This window comes from Lithobates pipiens, unplaced genomic scaffold (genome assembly GCF_037356315.1).
Source record: "Lithobates pipiens isolate NorthernLeopardFrog02 unplaced genomic scaffold, aLitPip1_a1.2 Scaffold_22, whole genome shotgun sequence".
NCBI lineage: Eukaryota > Metazoa > Chordata > Amphibia > Anura > Ranidae > Lithobates > Lithobates pipiens.
Window position 1 is genome coordinate 103,015,995 of NW_027507784.1, and position 24,598 is coordinate 103,040,592.

The following is a 24,598-nucleotide window of genomic DNA, read 5'->3' on the forward strand; positions in this document are numbered from 1 at the left end:
CTTTGGGTCAGGAGTGTGTAACGCACACATTGTGTGTGTAATGACTCCCAAACTCAAATAACCCCCTCCTCCTTGAATTACTCACTGGACTGGATCCTGAGACTGCAACTGCCCATGTTTTTTTCCATCAATATGTGAATTATGCTATTGCTGATATTTGTCCCTGTGGGCCAACTGTCAGACTTTAAAGTACTGCATTGCCTGATAGGTGATGCTCTATCACCAACATCACAGATCGTAAAAAACAAGAGGATTAGTCTGCATTTTAAACCAGTTAGTGGAGCCATGCTCATATCTTTATGTCCCAGCAGCCAACTGTACATCCAGAACATCACAAATATAGCCTTATATTACAAAGGTATTTCTTCCAACTTGTATATGATATGTCTAGCATTTAGGCCATTATTAGTGCAAGTTATGAAAACAATGGCTTCTATAGAGTAGGGCTTTGGCGGTAATAAGACAGGGAAACCAACCAGGTCACAGTTAGGAGGTCAAAAGGGACCATGAAAGAGATAACTTTTGTCTTAGAAAAATGGGTAATGTGTCTCCAAGTAGAACATCAAACATCAGTACTGCCAATCAGTCTGAAGATGGCCTCTTTTTTTCTGGTTTGCCTGCAGAAAGTAACTGTTTGATCCCTTTAATAAAATGGATCTAGTTAATTATAATCCTAGATGATAATGTTATAGAATATTTTGAAGCAATGCAGAAATTACCTTCACTTATTGTATTCCTGCTGTGATTTGTGTTTGCTCAAAAGTCAAGGAAAATTACTACATGGGTAAAAATGTTCTGCACCATCTAGCCTTATACAGTTGCAAAAAAAGTATGTGAACCCTTTTGGAATTATATGGATTTCTGCACAAATTGGCCGTAAAATGTGATCTGATCTTCATCTGATCTGTCACAACAATAGACAATCACAGTCTGCTTAACCACTACAATACAGGGCACTTTCACCCCCTTCCTTCCCAGCCCAATTTTCAGCTTTCAGCGCTCTAGCGCTTTCAGTGACAATTGCGCGGTCATGCTACACTGTACCCAAATGAAATTGTTATCATTTTGTTCGCACAAATAGAGCTTTATTTTGGTGTTATTTATTCACGACTCCGTTTTTTTTTTTTGCGATATAAGCGCAAAAATAGCGGAAATTTGGAAAAAAAACTATATTTTCTTTTTTCTATTTAAAAAGAAATCCAATAAAATCACATTTTTTCATAAATTTAAGCCAAAATGTATTCTGCTACATGTTTTTGGTAAAAAAAATTCCGTTAAGTGTATAATAATTGGTTTGTGTGATCACGGACATATGTACGCAAATGATCATGTACATATGTGTGCAGGTGATCACGTACATATGTGTGCAGATAATCATTGGGACATGTGATTTTAGTGGGACATATGTGGGGGACATGTTTTTATTATTAGGGACATGTGTTTTTATTATTTGGGGACATGTATGTTTTGGGGACATGTGTGTTTTGGGGACATGTGTGGGGACTGTGTGGTGTGTTGTGTGTTGACACTACACTGATGATCAGTGAGTAAAAAGCTGTAAAAAGCAGCCCATACTCACTGATCATCAGCCGGCTGCAGCGTTCTGCTCTCCTCTCCTCAGCGGTGACTTCCGTGTGAGGAGAGGAGAGCCGATTGCCTAGCAACCGGCTGTTTGTTTACATCACATGACGGCCGTGATTGGACACGGCCGTCATGTGATCAGGAGGGCCAATCACAGAGCCCTCCTGCCGATCTGAGATGTGCCGTGTCCGGGTGACACGAGCACATCGGGATCGCGCCGCTGCGCGAGCGCGCGCGCGCGCGATCCCGCTATTCCTGAAGGACGTTCCTGAACGGCCTGTCAGGAATAGACGGCTCCCACCCGGCCGTATATATGCATTGGCCGGGTGGGAAGTGGTTAAACTAATAACACACAAAGAATTAAATGGTACCATGTTTTTATTGAACACACCATGTAAACAATCATAGTGCAGGTGGACAAAATATGTGAACCCCTAGACTAATAAGATCTCCAAGAGCTAATTAGAGTGAGGTGTCAGCCAACTGGAGTCCAATCAATGAGATGAGATTGGAGGTATTGGTTACAGCTGCCCTGCCCTATAAAAAACACACACCAGTTCTGGGTTTGCTTTTCACAAGAAACATTGCCTGATGTGAATGATGCCTCGCACAAAAGAGCTCTCAGAACACCTGCAATTAAGAATTGTTGACTTGCATAAAGTTGGAAAGGGTTATGAAAGTATCTCCAAAAGCATTGCTGTTCATCAGTCTATGGTAAGACAAATTATAAATGGAGAAAGTTCAGCACTGCTGCTACTCTCCCTAGGAGTGGGAGTCTTGTAAAGATGACTGCAAGAGCACAGCGCAGACTGCTCAATGAGGTGAAAAAGAATCCTAGCGTGTCAGCTAAAGACTTACAAAAGTCTCTGGCATATGCTAACATCCCTGTTAGCGAATCTACGATATGTAAAACACTAAACAAGAATGCATTTCATGGGAGGATACCACAGAGGAAGCCACTGCTGTCCAAAAGAAACATTGCTGCACGTTTACAGTTTGCACAAGAGCGCCTGGATGTTCCACAGCAGTACTGGCACAATATTCTGTGGACAGATGAAACCAAATTAGAGTTGTTTGGAAGAAACACACAACAGTATGTGTGGAGAAAAAGATGCACAGCACACCAACATCAAAACCTCATCCCAACTGTGAAGTATGGTGTTGGGGGCATCATGGTTTGGGGCTGCTTTGCTGGGTCAGGGCCTGGACGGATTGTTATCATCGAAGGAAAAATGAATTCCCAAGTTTATCAAGACATTTTGCAGAACTTAAGGCCATCTGTCCACCAGCTGAAGCTCAACAGAAGATGAGTGTTGCAACAGGACAACGACCCAAAGCATAGAAGTAAATCAACAACAGAATGGCTTAAACAGAAGAAAATACACCTTCTGGAGTGGCCCAGTCAGAGTCCTGACCTCAACCCGATTGAGATGCTGTGGCATGACCTCAAGAAAGCGATTCACACCAGACATCCCAAGAATATTGTGGAACTGAAACAGTTCTGTAAAGAGGAATGGTCAAGAATTACTCCTGACCGTTGTGCACGTCTGATCTGCAACTACAGGAAACGTTTGGTTGAAGTTATTGCTGCCAAAGGAGGTTCAACCAGTTATTAAATCCAATGGTTCACATACTTTTTCCACTTGCGCTGTGAATGTTTACATGGTGTGTTCAATAAAAACATGGTAACGTTTAAGGCCGCGTACACACGCGGGGACTGTTCGCCCAACTTTGTCCGCTGAACAGTGTTTCGGCAAACAGTCCGCTCGTGTGTGGGCTTTCAGCGGACAGTTTCAGCGAACAGTCCGCTGAACAAGGTTTTTCGGAAATTCCGAAAAACTGTCCGCTGAAACTTTGTTTCAGCGAACAGTCCCCTCGTGTGTAGGCTTGTTCGTCAAACTAAGTTCCGCGCATGCTCAGAAAGGATTTACACGCCGAAAGTTATAATGCAGTGTATAGGACGTCGTATTTTTCGTCCCGTCGTACGTGCCGTTCACGTCATCGCGCACGGTTTCAGCAAACTGTTCGTCCGTCGTGTGTGGCCATGTCCGTCCATGCTAATTTTGAGCGGACTGTTTGCCGAAACTGTTTGACGGACAAAGTTGGGCGAACAGTCCCCGCGTGTGTACGCGGCCTAATTCTTTGTGTGTTATTAGTTTAAGCAGACTGTGATTGTCTATTGTTGTGACTTAGATGAAGATCAGATCACATTTTTGACCAATATGTGCAGAAAGCCATATCATTCCAAAAGTGTTCACATACTTTTTTTTGCAAATGTATGTAACCAGGGCTGCCATCACTGCAAAATAAGAGGTTTTGGATCCTTCTATGTATATATCTAACGCTATGTAGAAAACCACATGGAGTTGTCAGCCTTGGAATTTTATGGCAATTATTCAAAATGGTAATGACTTCACTGAATTTACGATTAAACTGAACCTGAATACTGACAAACTTGGCAGTAATGATATTTTATTTAACTGCCGAACCATTTCTCTGTTCCTGGAGACAAATTCCTTTTAAACCTACTGCCTGGCACAAGGATTTGTGTCCTCTGTTGATTCTTCAAGTTTTTTTGTCACCTCTATCTACAAAGTATTTGTTTTGAAGTCAACAGGCATTGAAATTCAGAGTCACAACCAATGTTGCTCTAAGTAGTAGTCATTTTCTGAGTCACAACACGCCACAAAATCACTCCTTGAATCAAATACCCCCAAGAGAGTGAGAAATTAAACATACCTTTCAAAGTTGTGTTGAACTGTGCAAGCGCGTTCCGCTCGATCAATACTCAGCATGCTAAGGGCTCTGCTACAGTTATGAACTGGGGGTGGCTGACAGGGCATTTGTGTAAGGAAGCCAAACATTTTGCAAGGTTTAAAAAAAACGAGGCTAATCCAGCTCCTGTCACACACACACACATCCTGTATTAGCAGGTAATTGGAATGATGACTAGCTGGGCTAGCTCTACTGTGCTTTCAAAATAAATTACTGTAATTGATCAGCTTAATTAGACATTGGGAATAATGAAGTGACCCTAATCAGAGATGAAATGCTAGTTGTTTGCAATAAAAACACCATGTATATATTATGATTGGATGAAATCTCAGACGCTGTAATTATGGTAAAAATAGACATTTACAGAAATGAAGACACTTGCTAATACCGATGGTTAAAGGTGAGGAGATTGACAAGACACTTATTACTCATAAGATACACTGGAATCTTTTTAAAGCTTTAAACTTAGTTTTTCAAGATTTAAATATGGGGAACATTTAGAACCTCTATCAGATTTTGTTTTTTATTGATTTTTTTTATACTCTTTCAGGGGATTTTCCCTTACTCTTGTTTCACAGACACTTTTCATTAGCACCAAAGGCCAATGCAAATCTTGCCTTGAGATACACAGACAGTAAAAACCTTAGAGTAGACTGGGAAAGGATTGGAGAATACAGAATGCAAAGTTCATATTTTTTGCCCATTAGCTCCTTCCTGATAATTTTTTTGTCAAATCTTAAAATACAAAATTTATCATCCAGTCTTGTTCTTTATGACTACACAAGGTCATACATTTTGTACTGCCAGTCTGCCACCAATGGGGAATGTTAACATTTTGCTTGCACTAGTAACTGTAGTAATTTAGCCATACTTTCTGTCTGTCTCTATTTTGCCCAAACAAAAAATGGGGAGTCACTGAAAAAGAAGAACACGGATGACAAAAAAAAATTGTTAAACATTTTAACGTTTCCCCAATTTGATACTGATCTTACTAATTGTAATGATCAGTCAATCAGAACTCTGATCCGGTGGTTTTGTGGACAGCACATGGCGGGAACCTGGAGCAGTCTTTTCCCAAGAAAGATAATCATCTCACCCTCTCTTACTTTTACATTAAGAAAGTGGCTCTTTAAAGAAAGAATTAACAGCACTGAATGTACAGCATAAAAAAAGAAAACAAGTATAGAATAAGAAACTGTAACTTGATTATTACAAAAGTGGGGTAGATAAACATTTACCCGCAGCTGCAGGTATGTACATACAGAGGTCAAAGCAGCAATACATGAAGACATATGCAGGTGAATAGGCTTTCGATAAGGAGGCATTGTTACATTACATAATTACAGCTTCTTCTAAGAATTGAAAATGTATTAGTTTAGCAAGAACAAGATGAGTAGGCGCAGCACCAATCTCAGTGAGTTTGATTTGGGGTAGATGAAAATTATTACATGCTATTAAGTCCTGGCTTGTTGTAGCCAGTGTCATGGTACTACTTGCAGCGAACCCTCAGACGAGCAGGTGACACGGGATCCCCCAGGGCGTGGAATCTAAGAGTCAGCCGGTGTTCCACCAGTGACCCTCTCACGAAGGTTTGGACTTAGCTGCGTGCTGACCCCAGGTCACGACCCCCCGAGTTCACCCTGCTCGTTAGGGAAGTACCCGAAGACACTGTAGACAAGGATGGATGGATGAAGCAAGGAATTCCAGGTAGTGAGCCAAGGTCAGGGCGGGCTGCAGACAACGTAATCAGAACAAGCCGGGCCGGTACACAGAAGATCAGATCACGAGAAGACAGGTAAACAGGTTACACAGGGGAGCTAGGAACAAACGTTGCTCAAGCAACCAGTAGCAGGTTTGAAAGGGGTTTAAATAGAGAAGCAGATGAGGGCTGGACAGGAAGTAGCAGGAAGGAATCATATATTAGGCAACAGGTGAAGGGCGTCGACACCCATAGCTGGAGAGTGCACACAGCTGAACACCAGACAGTGGACAAAAGATGCCAGCCGACCCACTGCAGTAAAGGTGAGACATAGATCAGCTCCGCAGCTGATCTGTGACAGTACCCCCCCTCTTACGAGGCCTCCCTACACGTCTGGGGGCTGGCTTGGAGGGAAATTTCTGATGGAAACTGGTCACCAGACGTGGGGCACAAACATCAGTGGCAGGGACCCAAGACCTCTCCTCTGGACCATAGCCCTTCCAATCAATGAGATAGAATAACTTCCCCCGGGAGTACTTGGAGTCCAATATTACTTTAATCTCATACTGATCCGAGGTATCAGCCACAGGAGCAGGGTGAGAAGAAGGGCAAGAGAAGCGATTGAGGACCAGTGGCCTGAGCAGGGAGACATGGAAGGTGTTGGGAATCCTGAGATGAGAGGGTAGAGGGAGCTTGAAAGCCACTGGATTGATCTGGCGGAGAATAGGAAATGGACCAATGAAACGAGGGGCAAATTTCATCAAGGGTACCCGTAGTCGGATGTCCTTGGTAGAGAGCCAAACTCTATCGCCAGGCAGGAACTTAGGAGCTGGACGGCGATGACGATCTGCCGCCATTTTATGCCTGGAAGCAGCTAGATGAAGATTCCCAGAGACTTCTTTCCAGATAGAGTTGAAGGACCTTTGGGTCTCGGCTGCTGCTGGTACCACAGGAGAAATGGGAACAGGAAAGGGAACAGATGAATGCTGCCCATAAACTGTGAAGAAAGGAGATTTCCCAGAACTGGCATTGGCGTGATGGTTTAAGGCAAACTCTGCCCAGGGCAAAAGGTCTAGCCAGTCACCTTGGTGAGCAGAAATGAAGGCACAGAGAAAACGTTCTACATTTTGATTGACACGTTCCGTTTGCCCATTGGACTGGGGATGAAAGGCAGATGAAAAATCCAATTTAATCCCAAAAGAGCTAGCCAAGGCTCTCCAAAACCGAGCAGTAAATTGAACTCCTCTGTCAGAGACAATATGGGAAGGCATCCCATGAAGACGAAAGATCTCCTTTATGAAAGTTGTGGCAAGACTGGGAGCAGAAGGTAGGCCTGGGAGAGGAATCAAGTGACACATTTTGGAGAACCGATCCACCACTACCCAGATGACTGTAGAATCTGTTGAGGGAGGCAGATCAGAGATAAAGTCCATGGCAATACAACGCCAAGGTACATCGGGCACTGGTAAGGGCAAAAGCAACCCAGCAGGGGCGGACGTGGAAGATTTGGGAAGTACACAAACTGAACAAGCTTGAACGTATTCCTTGACATCCTTACGAAGAGAAGGCCACCAATAATGACGCTGAAGAAGGTCACCAGTATGAGGAATGCCAGGATGTCCAGAGAACTTGGAGTCATGTGCCCAAGCAAGGAGTTTGGGACGAAGTGCAAGGGCTACAAAAGTTTTACCAGGAGGAGGCTGCGTGGACTGGAGCTAAGTGATGGCTAGAATACGATGCGGAGGAATGATGGGACCAGGATCTAGGTGATTCTCAGAATCATTGACATCAAACAACCTGGACAAGGCATCGGCTCGAAGGTTCTTGGCACCTGGACGGAAAGTAATGTTAAAATTGAAGTGGGCGAAAAAGAGGGCCCAGCGAGCTTGACGTGGGTTCAAGCGTTTCGTGGATTGTAAATACTGCAGATTTTTAGGATCAGTATAGATGGTAATACAATGGGGAGAACCCTCTAGAAGATGTCGCCATTCTTGAAGAGCTAGTTTAATGGCAAGTAGCTCACGGTCCCCAATGGTATAGTTTTTCTCAGCATCAGAAAAGAGCTGGAGGTCAGAGGTGATAGGAGCGTGTGATTCCCAGAGTGGAGAGGCCCAAGCTAAAGCATCATCGGAGAGGAGAGAGATGATGTATGCGACTTTGGTGCGATCAGTAGGAAAATGGTGGCTGGAAAGTTCGAAGTGGATGGAACACTGATTAATGAAGCCCCGACAAGCCTTAGGATCACCGGAGAACCGAGGTGGTGACAGCAGATGCAGGCAGGGATTGCCAGGTGCAGCAGGTAAGACCGGAACAACTGAAGCGGGAGCAGGAACGGGAGGAGCTGAAGTTGCAGCGAGTTGCAGACGATCCAGAAGAGAGGCCAGATCCTGGAGAACCAGCATTTTTTGCTCTTGATTAGCTTGCTGGGAGTTAAGTCTCTGAACTAGATGTTGCATGGGATCCTCGGTCAATGGCCGATTCTCAGAGACGCTCATGGCTTGAGCAAACTGTCACGGTACTACTTACAGTGAACCCTCAGGCGAGCAGGTGACACGGAATCCCCCAGGGCGTGGAATCTAAGAGTCAGCCGGTGTTCCGCCAGTGACCCTCTCACGAAGGTTTGGACTTAGCTGCGTGCTGACCCCAAGTCACGACCCCCGGGTTCACCCTGCTCGCTAGGGAAGTACCCGAAGACACTGTAGACAAGGATGGATGGATGAAGCAAGGAAAGCCAGGTAGTGAGCCAAGGTGAGGGCGGGCTGCAGACAATGTAATCAGAACAAGCCGGGTCGGTACACAGAAGATCAGATCACGAGAAGACAGGTAAACAGGTTACACAGGGGAGCTAGGAACAAACGTTGCTCAAGCAACCAGTAGCTGGTTTGAAAGGGGTTTAACCACTTGCTTACTGGGCACTTAAACCCCCCTCAGTCCCAGACCAATTTTCAGCTTTCAGCGCTGATGCACTTTGAATGACAATTGCGCGGTCATACAACACTGTACCCAAATGAAATTTTTATCATTTTTTTCCCACAAATAGAGCTTTCTTTTGGTGGTATTTAGTTACAGCTCGGAGTTTTATTTTTTGCTAAACAAACAAAAAAAGATGCAAAAAAAATAAAATAAAAATCATGTTTTAATAGTTTGTTATAAAATGTTGCAAACGGGTCATTTTTCTCCTTCATTGAAGTGCGCTGATTAGGCGGAACTGATAGGCTGCATTGGTGGGCACTGATGGGATGCATTGGTGGGCACTGATAGGCTGCATTGGTGGGCACTGATAGGCTGCACTGGTGGGCACTGATAGGCATAGTTAAGGCGGCACTAATAGGCACAGATAAGGCGGCCCCCGATGGGCACAGATAAGGCGGCACTGATGGGCAAAGATGGGCACAGATAAGATGGCACGGATGGGTGGCACGGATAGGTGGCACGGATGGGTGGCATGGATGGGCACTGATAGGTACCACTGATAGATGGGACTGATGGGCACTGATAGGGGGCACTGATAGGTGGCTCTGATAGGTGGCACTGCTGGGCACTGATGGACGGCACTGCTGGGCACTGATGGGCGGCACTGCTGGGCACTGATGGGCGGCACTGGGGTGCAGCACCTTTGAGGCAGATTGTGGGCACTGTGGGTGGCACTGTGGGTGGCACTGCTGGGTGGCACTGTGGGTGGCACTGTGGGCACTATGGGCACTGCTGGGTGGCACTGACGGGGGGCACTTACTTTTATTCAGGATGGCACTGCAGGGGGCAGGTGGGCACTGGCAGGGGGCAGGTGGTCGCTTGTATTGCTGGCCGTGATCGGGACTGATGTCCCGATCACGGCCGCCGGTGATCGGCTTTTTTTTTTCTCCTCGCGCTATCAGCGCGAGGAGGAATAATAGCCGATTACCGGCTCCGTTCTATCACATGATCAGCTGTCATTGGCTGACAGCTGATCACGTGATAAGGGGTCGGGATCGACCCCTTGCACGGATCGGTGATCAGGCGAGTCTCATGGACTCGCCGATCACAGAGCGCGCCGCGCGCGCACGGGACAACGTCAATAGACGTAGTCCCGGAAAAGTAGGTCCGCGCTAATGCCGTCATTTGGCAATAGCGCGGATCCCAAGTGGTTAAATAGAGAAGCAGATGAGGGCTGGACAGGAAGTAGAAGGAAGGAAGGAATCATATATTAGGCAACAGGTGAAGGGCGTCGACACCCATAGCTGGAGAGTGCATAGAGCTGAACACCAGACAGTGGACAACAGATGCCAGCCGACCCTCTGCAGTAAAGGTGAGACACAGATCAGCTCCGCAGCTGATCTGTTACAGCCAGCAGTTCCATATTTTAATATACTTGGAGGGACACCCTCTATGAAGATAAATACATTTTGAGGCAGGGAAGCAATGACCTCCCCCTCTCTTACTTTTAATTCATCCATCCAACTAAGAGAAGAGAAAAAAAGGGATATTTATATTGGGAAGATACTGTATATTATATTATGCTTTTCTTGAGAAAGCTTTGAATACTAGTTACTGTATGTGGGTAACATATGAAAATGTAAGTATTGTTAAATATATCAGCTAACCCTGGGTTAGAAGCTACCTCTATGTTTTATTAGAATTGTTATTGTAGCGCTGGCTCCTGAAGAGCACGCGCTATGTGTTTTGTCATTTAGCTTTTGCTGGAAGAGCAGTTTGGTTTTGGGTTTAATTACTCTAAATTTTGACCTCAGTACCAGTCTGGCTGGACTGCATGGTGTTCTACCAGACCATGAGTGGCGCTGTCACCCCTGGCAAGTTCCAGAACATAGTCTAGTTGGGTGCATCCAGGATTTACTCTCTCTCTGAAAAAAAGCCTAGTGGGAGTGTCACTCTTGCTGTACATTCTGGGAGAGGGTACTTAAGGTGCTGACATCATGTGCTTTGGGGTTCCGCTGAAGAAGTGCTTTCTGGATGATAGTCCTGATTCTTCTGACCAGCCCCCAGGACTCTCATGGCCTGGGGTGCGGATCCACCCGACTACAGGTCTCGGGGCCGGCTAGCCCGAGGCAAAGAAACTGAAGGAAGGATTCAAAGGTGGTCCGGTGCCGTCTCCCTTTAAGTGGATCTGGCGTCAATCTCTACAGCTCTTGGGCCATCTACCTCGGGAAACCCCTAGATGCACACAAGGTGAAGAAGGTGACGGTAAGCCCAATTAAATCAGCCGCTCCGTCGGGAGTTAGTACTACATTATTTTTTATTAGAAAATAAAAAAAATAAAAAACAAAAGTAAAACAAATTCTCATATGACACCATTGAATGTGGCCAGACAGCTTCAAGTTTGAGCATATTGGGATTGTGGCTATCTCCTCAAGGTCAAAAGTGCAACATATTCATCAAATAAGATTTCTTCAAGAGATTAAATAAAATGAGTTTCTGGGGAGGCAACTCATGAAGAGAAAAAAAATAAAAAGGTGGAGAAATGCACCTGAACTCTAAATGTCATAAAAAACAAACACTAGAAAGAAAATGTTTTGGGTACTTCTGCAAAATGTCATCATAAGGGCCGGTTCACACTGGGTTTACAGTATGGTCTTCTAGGGGACAATCGGTTAATAAAGTTATATTTTTTCATCACTTTGTTTTTCTTTTCCATTTTCTTTATATATTTTGATGGAATTTTGGAGAAGTACTCAAAGCTCTTTTTCTTTCTAGTTTTTGCCATTTGTTAAATAACTTGACTCACCCTCTTCATATATCCTTTTTGCTTGTTCCAATGAAATATTGAGATTAAGGTGGCTAGACATGTAAGCCCTTGTACACACTGTCGGAGATTCCGACAACCAAATCCGTCGGATTTTGGTCCGACGGATCTTGTCCGAAACTGTTGCGCACACACGGTCGGACAAATTTGTCGGAAAATCCGATCGTTCAGAACGTGATGACGTAATTTCGTTACGATGGGACTACGTTCAGGCTAGTAGCCAATAGCTTTGATGTAGGAATTTGATCTGAGCATGCGTGGCACTTGGTCCGATCGGAATTCTCTACACATGATCGGAGTATGTCCGATCGGACCAGTTTGTCGGAAAATATTTCCAGCAAGTTGGAAAATTTGGTCCGACGGATATTCTGACAGAAACAGTCCGATGCATACCACACACAGTCGGATTATCCGACAAAACGGTCCGATAGGACACATTCCGACCGTGTGTACAAGGGCTAAGAAGAACATTGTCAGATGACATTGTAGACCAAGGATTGCTTGACTATAATGCTTGTCTCATCTGCTCACTTTTGTCCAGATCAAGCAATGAACTCATGTCTTTTGGACCATGCCAAATACCCTTGTGCTAAATAAGCTCAGAGGAAAATCTCAGATGATCTCAGCATGCACATTTGCAAACCAATTAATGAAAAACAAACTGGGCTATTGGCTTGTGCCAGCACTTCCAAATGCCCTGGAAATTCTTGTGGCTGGCTATAGACTCAAACGAATAAATCACTGTTACCTTCCTCTTTTAAGCATGTGTCTACCAAGCAGGGGATCAAGCACTGGGTCAATAGTTTCTTCCAAATTTTCAATCAAAACAGGGTCTCCTGCTACAACTGCTTGTTCAATGACATCAACATACCTGTATGAGGAATAAGTGAAAAATAATGAAATAAATTGGTTGATGTTTTATACCTAGAGCATTGGTTGCCATGCATCATTGAAACTCCAATCATAGATTATAGAGGATTAGGTTGCTATAAATTACTACACACCACTGTTCTTTTCACTATATTATCAAGTGCACTCTCTATTTAAAACAACAGACTCTTATTTTGCCAACAAATACACATCAACGCTGCCATACACTATAACAGTGAAAGATCTGTTCAGCTCCGACACATGTTAATATAACCTCCAGGATGCTGAGTCATGTCCCGTCATATAAATCACACTCCTATATTACCTCCCTCACCCTTCTGATTCTCCTAAGTTCTGGTGATATATCCCCAAACCCTGGGACTCCATCATTTAACTACAGTGGTGTGAAAAAGTGTTTGCCCCCTTCCTCATTTCCTGTTCCTTTGCATGTTTGTCACACTTAAGTGTTTCGGAACATCAAACCAATTTAAACAATAGTCAAGGACAACACAAGTAAACACAAAATGCAATTTGTAAATGAAGGTGTTTATTATTAAAGGTGAAAAAAAATCCAAACCATCATGGCCCTGTGTGAAAAAGTGATTGCCCCCCTTGTTAAAACATACTATAACTGTGGTTGTCCACACCTGAGTTCAATTTCTCTAGCCACACCCAGGCCTGATTATTGCCACACCTGTTCACAATCAAGGCATCACTTAAATAGGAGCTGCTTGACACAGTAAGGTCCACCAGAAGATCCTTAAAAGCTACACATCATGCCGAGACCCAAAGAAATTCAGGAACAATTGAGAAAGAAAGTAATTGAGATCTATCAGTCTGGAAAGGGTTATAAAGCCATTTCCAAAGCTTTGGGAATCCAGCGAACCACAGTGAGAGCCATTATCCACAAATGGCGAAGACATGGAACAGTGGTGAACCTTCCCAGGAGTGGCCGGCCGCCCAAAATTACCCCAAGAGCACAGCGACAACTCATCCAAAAGGTCACAAAAGACCCCACAACAACGTCCAAGGAACTGCAGGCCTCACTTGCCTCAGTTAAGGTCAGCGTTGATGCCTCCACCATCAGGAAAAGCCTGGGCAAAAATGGCCTGCATGGCAGAGTTCCAAGGAGAAAACCACTGCTGAGCAAAAAGAACATCAAAGCTCGTCTCAATTTCTCCACAACACATCTTGATGATCCCCAAGACTTTTGGGACAACATTCTGTGGACCGATGAGACAAAAGTGGAACTCTTTGGAAGGTGTGTGTCCAAGTATATCTGGCGTAGAAGGAACACTGCATTTCATAAAAAGAACATTATACCAACAGTAAAATATGGTGGTGGTAGTGTGATGGTCTGGGGCTGTTTTGCTGCTTCAGGACCTGGAAGACTTGCCGTGATAAAAGGAACTATGAATTCTGCTGTCTACCAAGAGATCCTGAAGGAGAATGTCCGACCATCTGTTCGTGTACTCAAGCTGAAACGAACTTGGGTTCTGCAGCAGGACAATGATCCTAAACACACCAGCAAGTCCACCACCGAATGGCTGAAGAAAAACAAAATGAAGACTTTGGAGTGGCCTAGCCAAAGTCCTGACCTGAATTCTATTGAGATGTTGTGGTATGACCTTAAAAAGGCCGTTCATGCTCGAAAACCCTCTAATGTAACTGAATTAGGACAATTCTGCAAAGATGAGTGGGCCAAAATTCCTCCAGGACGCTGTAAAAGCCTCATTGCACGTTATCGCAAATGCTTGGTTGCAGTTGTTGCTGCTAAGGGTGGCCCAACCAGTTATTAGGTTTAGGGGGCAATCACTTTTTCACACAGGGCCATGATGGTTTGGATTTTTTTCACCTTTAATAATAAACACCTTCATTGACAAATTGCATTTTGTGTTTACTTGTGTTGTCCTTGACTATTGTTTAAATTGGTTTGATGTTCCGAAACACTTAAGTGTGACAAACATGCAAAGGAACAGGAAATGAGGAAGGGGGCAAACACTTTTTCACACCACTGTATGCCCAACTCTCCCATCACCCCACGCCCTCTGGCAGCAGCTGCAATCCACACAATTTACTTTCTACTCCTCTTCTTCCCAAAATCATCCTCCCCTTCTCTTGTGATGCTCACTTTGTCTGTAACAAACTCACCCCCCCCCCCCACAACCTCTTTATCACCAACTCATTTAACCTACTTGCCCTTACTGAAACCTGGCATGATGAATCCAACATTGCTTCTCCTGCTTTCCTCTCCCATGACCTAGTGGATGGAAGAGAGGAGGGGTCAGGTACTTCACCCACCTCCCTCTCTGCCACTCTCCACCTTTTCTCCCGTTTCTCTAAGAATTTTTGGAATCTACCAGCCCCCTGAACAGGTATCAACCTTCCATGAAGACTTCTCTGCCTGGATAGCCTACTTTTCTCTCCTGAAATTCCCACAATCATTCTCAGTGACTTCAACATCCTTGTTAATGCTAATATTCCTGCTACTTCTAAACTTCTTAGTCTAACCTCCTCTTTTGACTTGAAGTAATGGATACAAGCTTCTACTCACTCTGGTGGCAATACCCCTGACCTTCTTTTCTCCTACCTATGCACTTGGTGCAACATTTCCAACAGTCCTTTCCCTCTCTCTGATCACCACCTTATAATTTAAACTCTCTCCCTGTCTTCCACCCCCTCTCGCTCCAGTTGCCTAGCAGTTACACCTTAGGAACCTTTGCCACCTCAGCCCTTCTCTACTCCACTACTGACCACCTCTATGACAAAATCTCATCACTCTCCTGCCCTAACCTAGCCACTACTGTCTACAACAGTTCACTGCCATCCTCCCTAGACAAGCTTGTCCCCCCTCCCCCCACTATGCACAGAATCAGGCCCAACCCCTACCACCTTGACAAACACAGGACACCAGAAGTTTTAAAAATGTAGAATAAGTCTCAGAAAGACTTCAACATATAATATAGATCTGCCCTCCAAAAATACAATTCCTACAACCTCAGTGTCAAGCAGTCCTATTTTATCAATCTCATTAACACCTTCTCATCCAGACCCCATCAACTCTTCTCTACCTGTAACTCTCTACTTCATCCTCCACTGTCTGCACCCGCTAACTCACCGACTGTCCAGGAGATCGCCATTCACTTAAAAAATAAGATTTATACTATTTGTGAGGTTGATCTCCTCTGTGCAGATACCTCCCCCACTTAACACTCCATGTCCACAGATACAATCATTATTTCCCTCATTCAACCCCACTACCATAGGCAAGGTTGCTAAGCTTTTTTCTAATGCCTACCTAGCCACCTGCCCCCCTGGACTCCTTTTACACGCAAACACAAAGAGAGGGGTGCCTCTGGGTGCAGATTTGTTTAAAAGTGCAATTTTATTTTAAAACTATTTGAAAACAGACTCACATTTTCCATGAACAATCAGAGCATTAGAATCCATCCAAAACATTTTGATCGTTCATCACATCCGCCTAATTTACAGTCTGCCTGGCCGCTTTTCCCTATGTGTCCACCATTTAGATGTAAAGCTGCCGGCCACAGTGGACACAATGTTTGTCAGACGAAAACGAGGCTTGAGGCACTGCTGCAAGCGGGACGCGGGGAGATTGCGTCACTACTCTGCGACGCGTTTCCTGAGCGTGCGGGTCGCAGTGGAGAGGCGACCGCGCTCCTTCTTCAAAGCTGATGATGGATAACATTTGTGATGGAAAATGTGAGTCTGTTTTAAAAAAAAATTGTACTTTTAAACAAATCTGCACCCAGAGGCGCCCCTCTCTTTGTGTTTGCATTACAGTAATTTGGAAACCTGGTTTCAGTTCCTCCTTGGTGGCAGCCCTGCTTGTGGAAACCCCTGGAAAGAAATTCGTTCATTTTTATTGGACTACACGTCAAAATCGAATGGACGTTTAAACCTGTATATGGACTGTTTTTAGAGTTCTTTTTCCCATTCTGTTTATTGCTTCGGTTAAATTGCGCCTTTACTTGCCCCTTTCCCATGCATCATGTGGCTCTATCCTAGACTCTCTAATTCACATTTTCAATCTCTTCGTCCTTCTGGCATCTTCCCTAACTCTCTAAAACATGCACTACTCACCCCCATACGACCACCATTTACCAGTGATGCAAACGATCACCTTGTAAAACAACCTATTGTCAGGACTGGGCTCAGCCCTTCCTTCTCTGAGCTGGCTGCTCAACTGTCAGTTATTTGCCAGCTCCTATCTCTCCACAGTGACTCACCTGTTGATGATATCCTGCTTGTCAGTCCTGCTTACTTAAGCCATCCAGCCCAGATGATCTCTGCCTTTGCCTGATCAGCATCACAGAGATTGTCTCCTATGTGCCTGTTAAAGACTTGCTTGGCTGACGTTCCTTTTGGCTCCAGATCCTGCTTCCTGTTGCCTTGTCTGACTATCCGTTCCGGTTACCGAACTTTGGCTATGTTTTGACTAAGTTTGTTCTATTTACTTTTATTATTAAAGGAGTGTGATTTAACTGTACTTCTGTCTCATTCTGATTCATGGTTTCTGACAGTAGGCAAAGGCCATGAATTCAGAAGAAGCAGTCAATCCATTTGTTGGTAATATTTTTTCCAGATTGGATGAGCAGGATCACCACCTGGATCAGTTTGCCATGGCGTTACAAATACTCCTGAGTCACACGGCTCACCTGAAATCTCCCACTGTGGCTGCTCCGGTACAACTGTGGGCTCCTTGAGGGTAGGGACTGATGTGAGTGTGCAATGTACAGGTATAGGGACAATTGTAGACAATCAGGTTGAACTGGATGGACTGGTGTCTTTATTCAACCTTTCTAACTATGTAACCTGTGTTGCAGGCCGTCTCTGCTGCTACTCTGTGCAGGCACCCGCCTCAAGTTATGCCTCTATAAGAGGTATGTCTGGTTCCACTCCACTTCACCAGCGATTTGGGGGTGATCCAGTCCAATGCAGAGGATTTCTCAAACAGTTTGACATTTACTTTGAGATGCTGCCCCAGGCATTTCCCACAGAGAGAAGCAAAGTAGGTTTAGTGATATCTTTGCTCTCTGTCCTCCTCTGTGATTTCCATAGACGTTTTCCCCTGAAGACTGGTGGTCCTCTGAGGGGGAGGGGTCGTTGAGGAGGGGGTTACTGTCAGGGCTGGGCTTGGCCCTTCCTTCTCTGAGCTGCTTGCTCAGCTGTCGGTTAATTGTAAGCTCCTATCTCTGCTTAGTAACTCACCTGTTGATGATATCCTGCTCATCTGTCCATCCAGCCCAGATGATCTCTGATTTTGCCTGGTCAACATCAGAGATTCTCTCCTGCATGCCTGATACAGACTTACTTGGCTGACGTTTCTTCTGGCTTCAGATCCTGCTTGCTGTTCCACCATGCTGATTCCTGGCTTCCTGACTTACTGGCTTGTCTGATTATCTGTCCCAGTTAACGAACTTTGGCTATGATTTGACTATGTTTGTTCTATTTACTTTTATTATTAAACAAGTGTGATTTAACTGTACTTCTGTCTTGGTCTGATTCATGGTTTCTGACACCCATTTAGTTTAAAATAGAAATGAAAGGCAAAACCTGTTTGTATAGATGTATGTAGCGGCCATAGCGCGTTGCAGGGCAGCCTTGACTTAATGGGCATACCAGTTACCTTCTCTTAGCCTGCTCTTCTGCTTCTAGGGGTTCCCAGGGTTGATACCCAACGATTTGTACACTGACACAGATGAAGTCCTTTTAAAAAGGTTTTATTTTGCAGTAGAACTTTCAATTAACACAGTCTCTTAGGGAACAGAGGGCATGGGTGAAGAACTGTCTAGAAAAGTCTCTATTTCCACCCAGAGAGTAGCCAGTTGGGCACTTCAAGGCTGAACAGATCTCTAGCCAGAGATCATGGCAGTCAGCACGTTGACTCAAACTTGAACAATCAACTAAGGGTGAACAGGAACCTTTTTCCTCCATACCTGGAACGTTTCCCGTCTCCTCAATGGTATTGGAAAAGTGTGAATTTGTCAATGTCCTTCTCAACTCAGTAACCAGGCACTTCTCAGGATGCCACTTGCCGGCCCTCCTCCTAAGAGTCCTTCCCCGGTCACTTCCACAAGCTGCGGTGTCCCTCCAACCCGAGAGCACACCCAGACACTTTAACTCCTCCCTCAGTTACTGCGCCTTGGACCAGCAGGTTCCGAGACTCGGGAACGGACGGATCCCTACCCCAGACCAAGCAGTTCTATCAGGGGCCACTGACAGGAACATGTTGTGGGGTGTCGAACACCCCGTGACCGAGACCCCTCACGGGGGTTCCCCGGTCCTGGAACCTGACCAGACCACACGTGTCTCGCAAACAACTCCGGAACCCCCGAACACGTGACCCACACCCCTTTAAGTACCCCTTCCCAGACTCCTCAGCGGGCCCCAGCACTCCCACTGATTGGCTCTGAGAAGGCCGATACCTAAACATCCAACCAGACTTGGTTCTAGCCTGTCATGTGCACCTCACCGTTCACATGACCAGGTAGAACTTCCAAACATAGCCTGGCCAGACTGGTGTTAAGGCCTACCTACACAATTAACCCTCAGAACCTTTACTGTTCTGAGGCCAAAAACTAAATTTACATGCGTGTGACATTTGATCCCAAATGTCATCCGCTACATGTAAAAAAACATTATTATTCTGTTTTTTATAAGGAATCACATATCCTCTGTTCCCAGCTGCATAAGTGCTGGGGGGAGGAGAAGTAACAGTACACTAAGCTTCCCAGTGAATGGCTGTACAGCGGGGGCATGTCAGGACAAGTCAGATCATTGGAGAAGAGCACACTGAGTACCCAGTAGGGATGAGCTTCGTGTTCGAGTCGAACGTACGTTCGACTCGAACATTGGCTGTTCGGGCGTTCGGCGAAATCCGAACTCTTGGTCCGTTCGCGTCAAAATTCGTATGGCGCGCGCGGACCACAATGCACTGCGATGGCGCAGTGCATTGCTGGCTCATGATTGGCCAAGCATGCACTGTGACCCCGCATGCTTGGCCAATCGCAGCCCCAGCAGCGAGGAGAGCCATGATTGGCCACAGGCATCCTGCCTGTGGCCAATCATAGCTCAGGCTGTGTAGTGCACGCCCCACACTATATAAGGCCGCCTTTGAGGCGGCCTCGTGTAGTGTGTTGGAATCTGAAGCAGTGGGTGTTCTGTGTACCTTCAACACAGTTACACACCAATCGTTTTTGGCTGATTTCCTATCTTGCTCTTGTGTAGTGGTTATTGTCTGTGCCCTGACCGCAGTATACACCACTACACTATATTCACCTCACCTATATAGCTAGCTAGTGATCTATCTTTAACCACTTAACAACCGCCCATTGCCGATTAACGGCTTCAGGGCGGTTGTTTAACTCTGAGAGGCCGTTAATTAACGGCCTCCCAGAATTCTGCTCTCACGCGCCCCCTGGGGCGCGCACTCGAGAGCATCCGTGACCGCCGGGTCCACAGGACCCGGCGCATCACGGATCACGGTAAACGGCCGCTCGTCGCGGCCGTTTATCACGTGATCGCTCCGTCAAATGACGGAGTGATCACTTGTAAACAAACCGGCGTCATGTTATGACGCCGGTTCCTCCCTCCCCTCTCTGTACCGATCGGTACAGCGGAGGGGAAAGAGATCGGTGTCAGCAGCGATGTGGGCTGCATCTGCAGTGCCCACATCGCTGCTCACCGAATTTAACCCCTCAATTCCCTGCCAATACTCTGCAATACCAGTGCATACTCTGCAGTACCCTGCCATTACTCTGCAGTACCCCCCATTACTCTGCAGTACCCTGCCTTTACTCTGCAGTACCCCCCATTACTCTGCAGTAACCCCCATTACTCTGCAGTAACCCCCATTACTCTGCAGTACCCTGCCATTACTCTGCAGTACCCCCCAATACTCTGCAGTACCCGCCATTACTCTGCAGTACCCCGCCATTACTCTGCAGTGCAGTACCCTGCCATTACTCTGCAGTACCCTGCCTTTACTCTGCAGTACCCTGCCATTACTCTGTAGTACTCCCCAATACTCTGCAGTACCCTGCTATTACTCTGTAGTACCCCGCCAATACTCTGCAATACCAGTGAATACTCTGCAGTACCCTGCCATTACTCTGCAGTACCCCCCATTACTCTGCAGTACCCTGCCTTTACTCTGCAGTACCCTGCCATTACTCTGTAGTACTCCCCAATACTCTGCAGTACCCTGCTATTACTCTGTAGTACCCCGCCAATACCCCGCCAATACTCTTCAATACCCTGCCATAAATTGCCATACCCAGCCATACTCGGAGATACCCAGCCATACTCGGAGATACCCAGCCATACTCGGTGATACCCTGAAATACCCAGCCATAGACGCCCCCCACCCCTCACCGCCCTCCGGTGCTTCTACCAACTCGCCAGTACGATCAAAGCCAGAATCTTTTTTTTTTTTTTTATTTCAGGCTTCCCAGCCTAGAGGTGAGATGTGGGGTCATACTGACCCCCAGATTTCACTGTAAAGAGGACCTGTCACCCCATATTCCTATTACAAGGGATGTTTACATTCCTTGTAATAGGAATAAAAGTGATCAAAAATATATTTTTGGGGAAAAAAATGTCAAACTAAAATAAATAAAGTAAAATGAACAATAAAAAATAAATAAATAATTAAAGCGCCCATGTCCCCATGTGCTCGCATGCAGAAGCGAACGCATGCGTAAGCCCCGCCCACATATGAAAACGGTGTTCAAACCACACATGTGAGGTATTGCCGAGAACGTTAGAGCGAGAGCAATAATTCTAGTCCTAGACCTCCTCTGCAACTCAAAACATGTAACCAGTAAAAAAAAATTTATGAAGAAAAAATTACTAATCTGCAAAATTTTATAACAGAAACAAAGAAAATTCATTTTTTCGCAGAATTTCCGGTCTTTTATCTTTTATAGCACAAAAAATAAAAAAACTGAGAGGTGATTAAATACCACCAAAAGAAAGCTCTATTTGTGTGAAAAAAAGGACAAACATTTCATATAGGTCCAGTGTTGCATGACTGAGTAATTGTCATTCAAAATGTGAGAGCACCAAAAGCTGAAAATTGGTCTGGTTATTAAGAGTGTTTAAGTGCCCAGTGGTCAAGTGGTTAATAATAGAGCTTGCAGTCAGTAGTGTTAGGAGATAGTGCGTGCTGTCTGCGTGCTCTGTACCCAGTACATACCGCTATAATATAGGGCAGGCCCCTACTTTCAAACATCCAACTTACAAACATCTCCTACTTGCAAACGGAAGGAGACAGCAGCAAGTGAGATGAAAAAAGACGTATGGCAAAACAAATTATACAGGGGTGATAACCCTTCCCTATGTTTTCCAAAAAGCTTAAAAATAGTTTTTTTGACTGGAGCTACACTTTAAAAATGTACCAGTTGAAAATTACAAACAGATTCAACTTAACACAACAAACCTACACAGTCCCTGTCTTGTTTGCACCGCCTGTATACTGCTGTTCTGAGTATATAGGGCCTGGGGGCCACACGCATTTCCTTTTTTTAATATGGGTACAGGGTTCCCCTTAATATGCGTACAAGACCCAAATAGGCTGGTAATGGGCAGGGAAGGCTACCCATGCCATTTTTCTGAATGATTTTCAACCATATTGCAGGAACCAGATATAACATTAAAACCGCAAGCAGTTTTAAATGGTGTTATTTCCGTTAAATGTCATTTTGTGCATGGACTGTTCTAAACACGGGAAACACGTGGCATTTCACAGGCATACTACAGACACCCCCCAGGCACCATATTTAACCACTTGCCGACCGCCGCACGCCGATGTACGTCGGCAGAATGGCACGGGCAGGCATAAGGGCTTACATGTACGTCCTTGCCTGCCCGCCGGTCGGGGGCCCGATCGGGCCCCCGCCCGGTGCCTGCGGCGGTCGGTATTCGTTCGACGAGGGGACGGCCATTCATTCATGGCCACCCCCTCGCGATCGCTCCCGGCGAATGAAAATGTCCGGTGACATCACTTCCTCTCCTGTAATGTAAACACAGGAGAGGAAGTGATGTATTCTCTCCTCCGTGTCGGTAGTTTTCGTTCCGGCACCGAGGAGAGAGGTTCGGTGAGTTGCACCAACACACCCCACATACAGTAGAACATGCCAGGCACACTCACACCCCCCCCCTTTACCCCCCGATCACCCCCCAATTACCCCTGCCCTCCCAGTCACAGTGACACCAATTGCTTTTTTTTTTTTGCATTGGTGTCATTTGTGACTGTAATAACTGTTAGGGCAGTTAGGGTTAGCCCCCTTTAGTTCTAAGGTACCCCCCTAACCCCCCCAATAAAGGTTTAACCCCGTGATCACCCCCCGTCGCCAGTGTCACTAAGGCTGGGTTCACATTGCAGCGGTTTATGAGAACGGATGTGATTCGCACCGCACTGCAGTGCAAATCACATCCGATCTCTGTGCGATTCGAGTTCAGCCATACAGATAGTATGGCTGAATTCGTGTCGCACCCGCCGCACCCGCCGCAAACTCGCACGGGACCCTTTTTTTGGTCCGCAGCAGAATCGGATCGCATGGGTGTTCACACCATGCGATCCGAGTTTGCAGATCGCACTGCGATATGCGAACTTATCTGGGGGTGTCATTAACATTTCACTGACACTCCCAGCAGTTCGCATAGGGCAGTGTGAACTGCCGCCGGGAGGCATGTGATCCGGGACCCCGCCGCGGATTCGTGGCGTTCCCGCATCGCTCCAGTGTGAACCCAGCCTAATAAGCGATCGTTTTTCTGATCACTGTATTAGTGTCACAGGTGACGCTAGTTAGGCAGGTAGGTATTTAGGTTCGCCGCAGCTTTTTATAGCGCCAGGGACCCCCATATACTACCACATAAAGCCCCCTGATTGCCCCCTAGTTAACCCTTTCACCAGTGATCACCATATAACTGTTACAGGTGACGCTGGTTGGTTAGTTATTTTTTTTATAGTTTCAGGGCACCCGCCATTTATTACCTAGTCTCACTAGTGTACCCCTAAATTTAGGGGTGTCTACTTTCCAAAATGGGGTCATTTGGGGGGGGTTTGTGCCATCTTGGCATTTTATGGCCTTCAAAACTGTAACGCCCTTAGAAAGCCTGAAGGCGGTGCTTGGTTTTCGGGGCCCCGTACGCGGCTAGGCTCCCAAAAAGTCCCACATATGTGGTATCCCCGTACTCAGGAGAAGCAGCAGAATTTATTTTGGGGTGTCATTTCACATATGCCCATGGCATGCGTGAGCAATATATCATTTAGTGACAACTTTGTGAAAAAAAAAAAAAAAAAAAGTTTGTAATTTTCCCCCAACTTGTGGCAAAATATAAAATATTCCATGGACTCAACATGCCTCTCAGCAAATAGCTTGGGGTGTCTACTTTCTAAAATGGGGTCATTTGTGGGGGTTTTATGCCATCTTGGCATTTTATGGCCTTCAAAACTGTAATAGGTAGTGAGGAGTGAAGTCAAATATTTACGCCCTTAGAAAACCTGAAAGCGGTTCTTGGCTTTCGGGGCCCCGTACGCGGCTAGGCTCCCAAAAAGTCCCACATATGTGGTATCCCCGTACTCAGGAGAAGCAGCAGAATTTATTTTGGGGTGTCATTTCACATATGCCCATAGCATGTGTGAGCAATATATCATTTAGTGACAACTTTGTGAAAAAAAAATAAAAAAAAATTAAAGTTTGTAATTTTCCCGCAACTTGTGGCAAAATATAAAATATTCCATGGACTCAAAATGCCTCTCAGCAAATAGCTTGGGGTGTCTACTTTCTAAAATGGGGTCATTTGTGGGGGTTTTGTGCCATCTTGGCATTTTATGGCCTTCAAAACTGTAATAGGTAGTGAGAAGTGAAATCAAAAATTTACGCCCTTAGAAAGCCTGAAGGCGGTGC

The 24,598-nt window shown here is 45.5% G+C and overlaps 1 protein-coding gene across 1 annotated transcript in view; it reads right to left on the reverse strand.

The window, feature by feature from the left end:
- LOC143925685 (dynein axonemal heavy chain 11-like) overlaps positions 1-24,598 on the reverse strand; it is a 701,866-nt gene that overhangs the window by 232,198 nt on the left and 445,070 nt on the right. Inside the window, exon 53 of the mRNA XM_077450147.1 lies at positions 12,541-12,663. Coding sequence (XP_077306273.1) covers positions 12,541-12,663 — 123 coding nt within the window. The remainder of the gene's footprint in view (positions 1-12,540; positions 12,664-24,598) is intronic.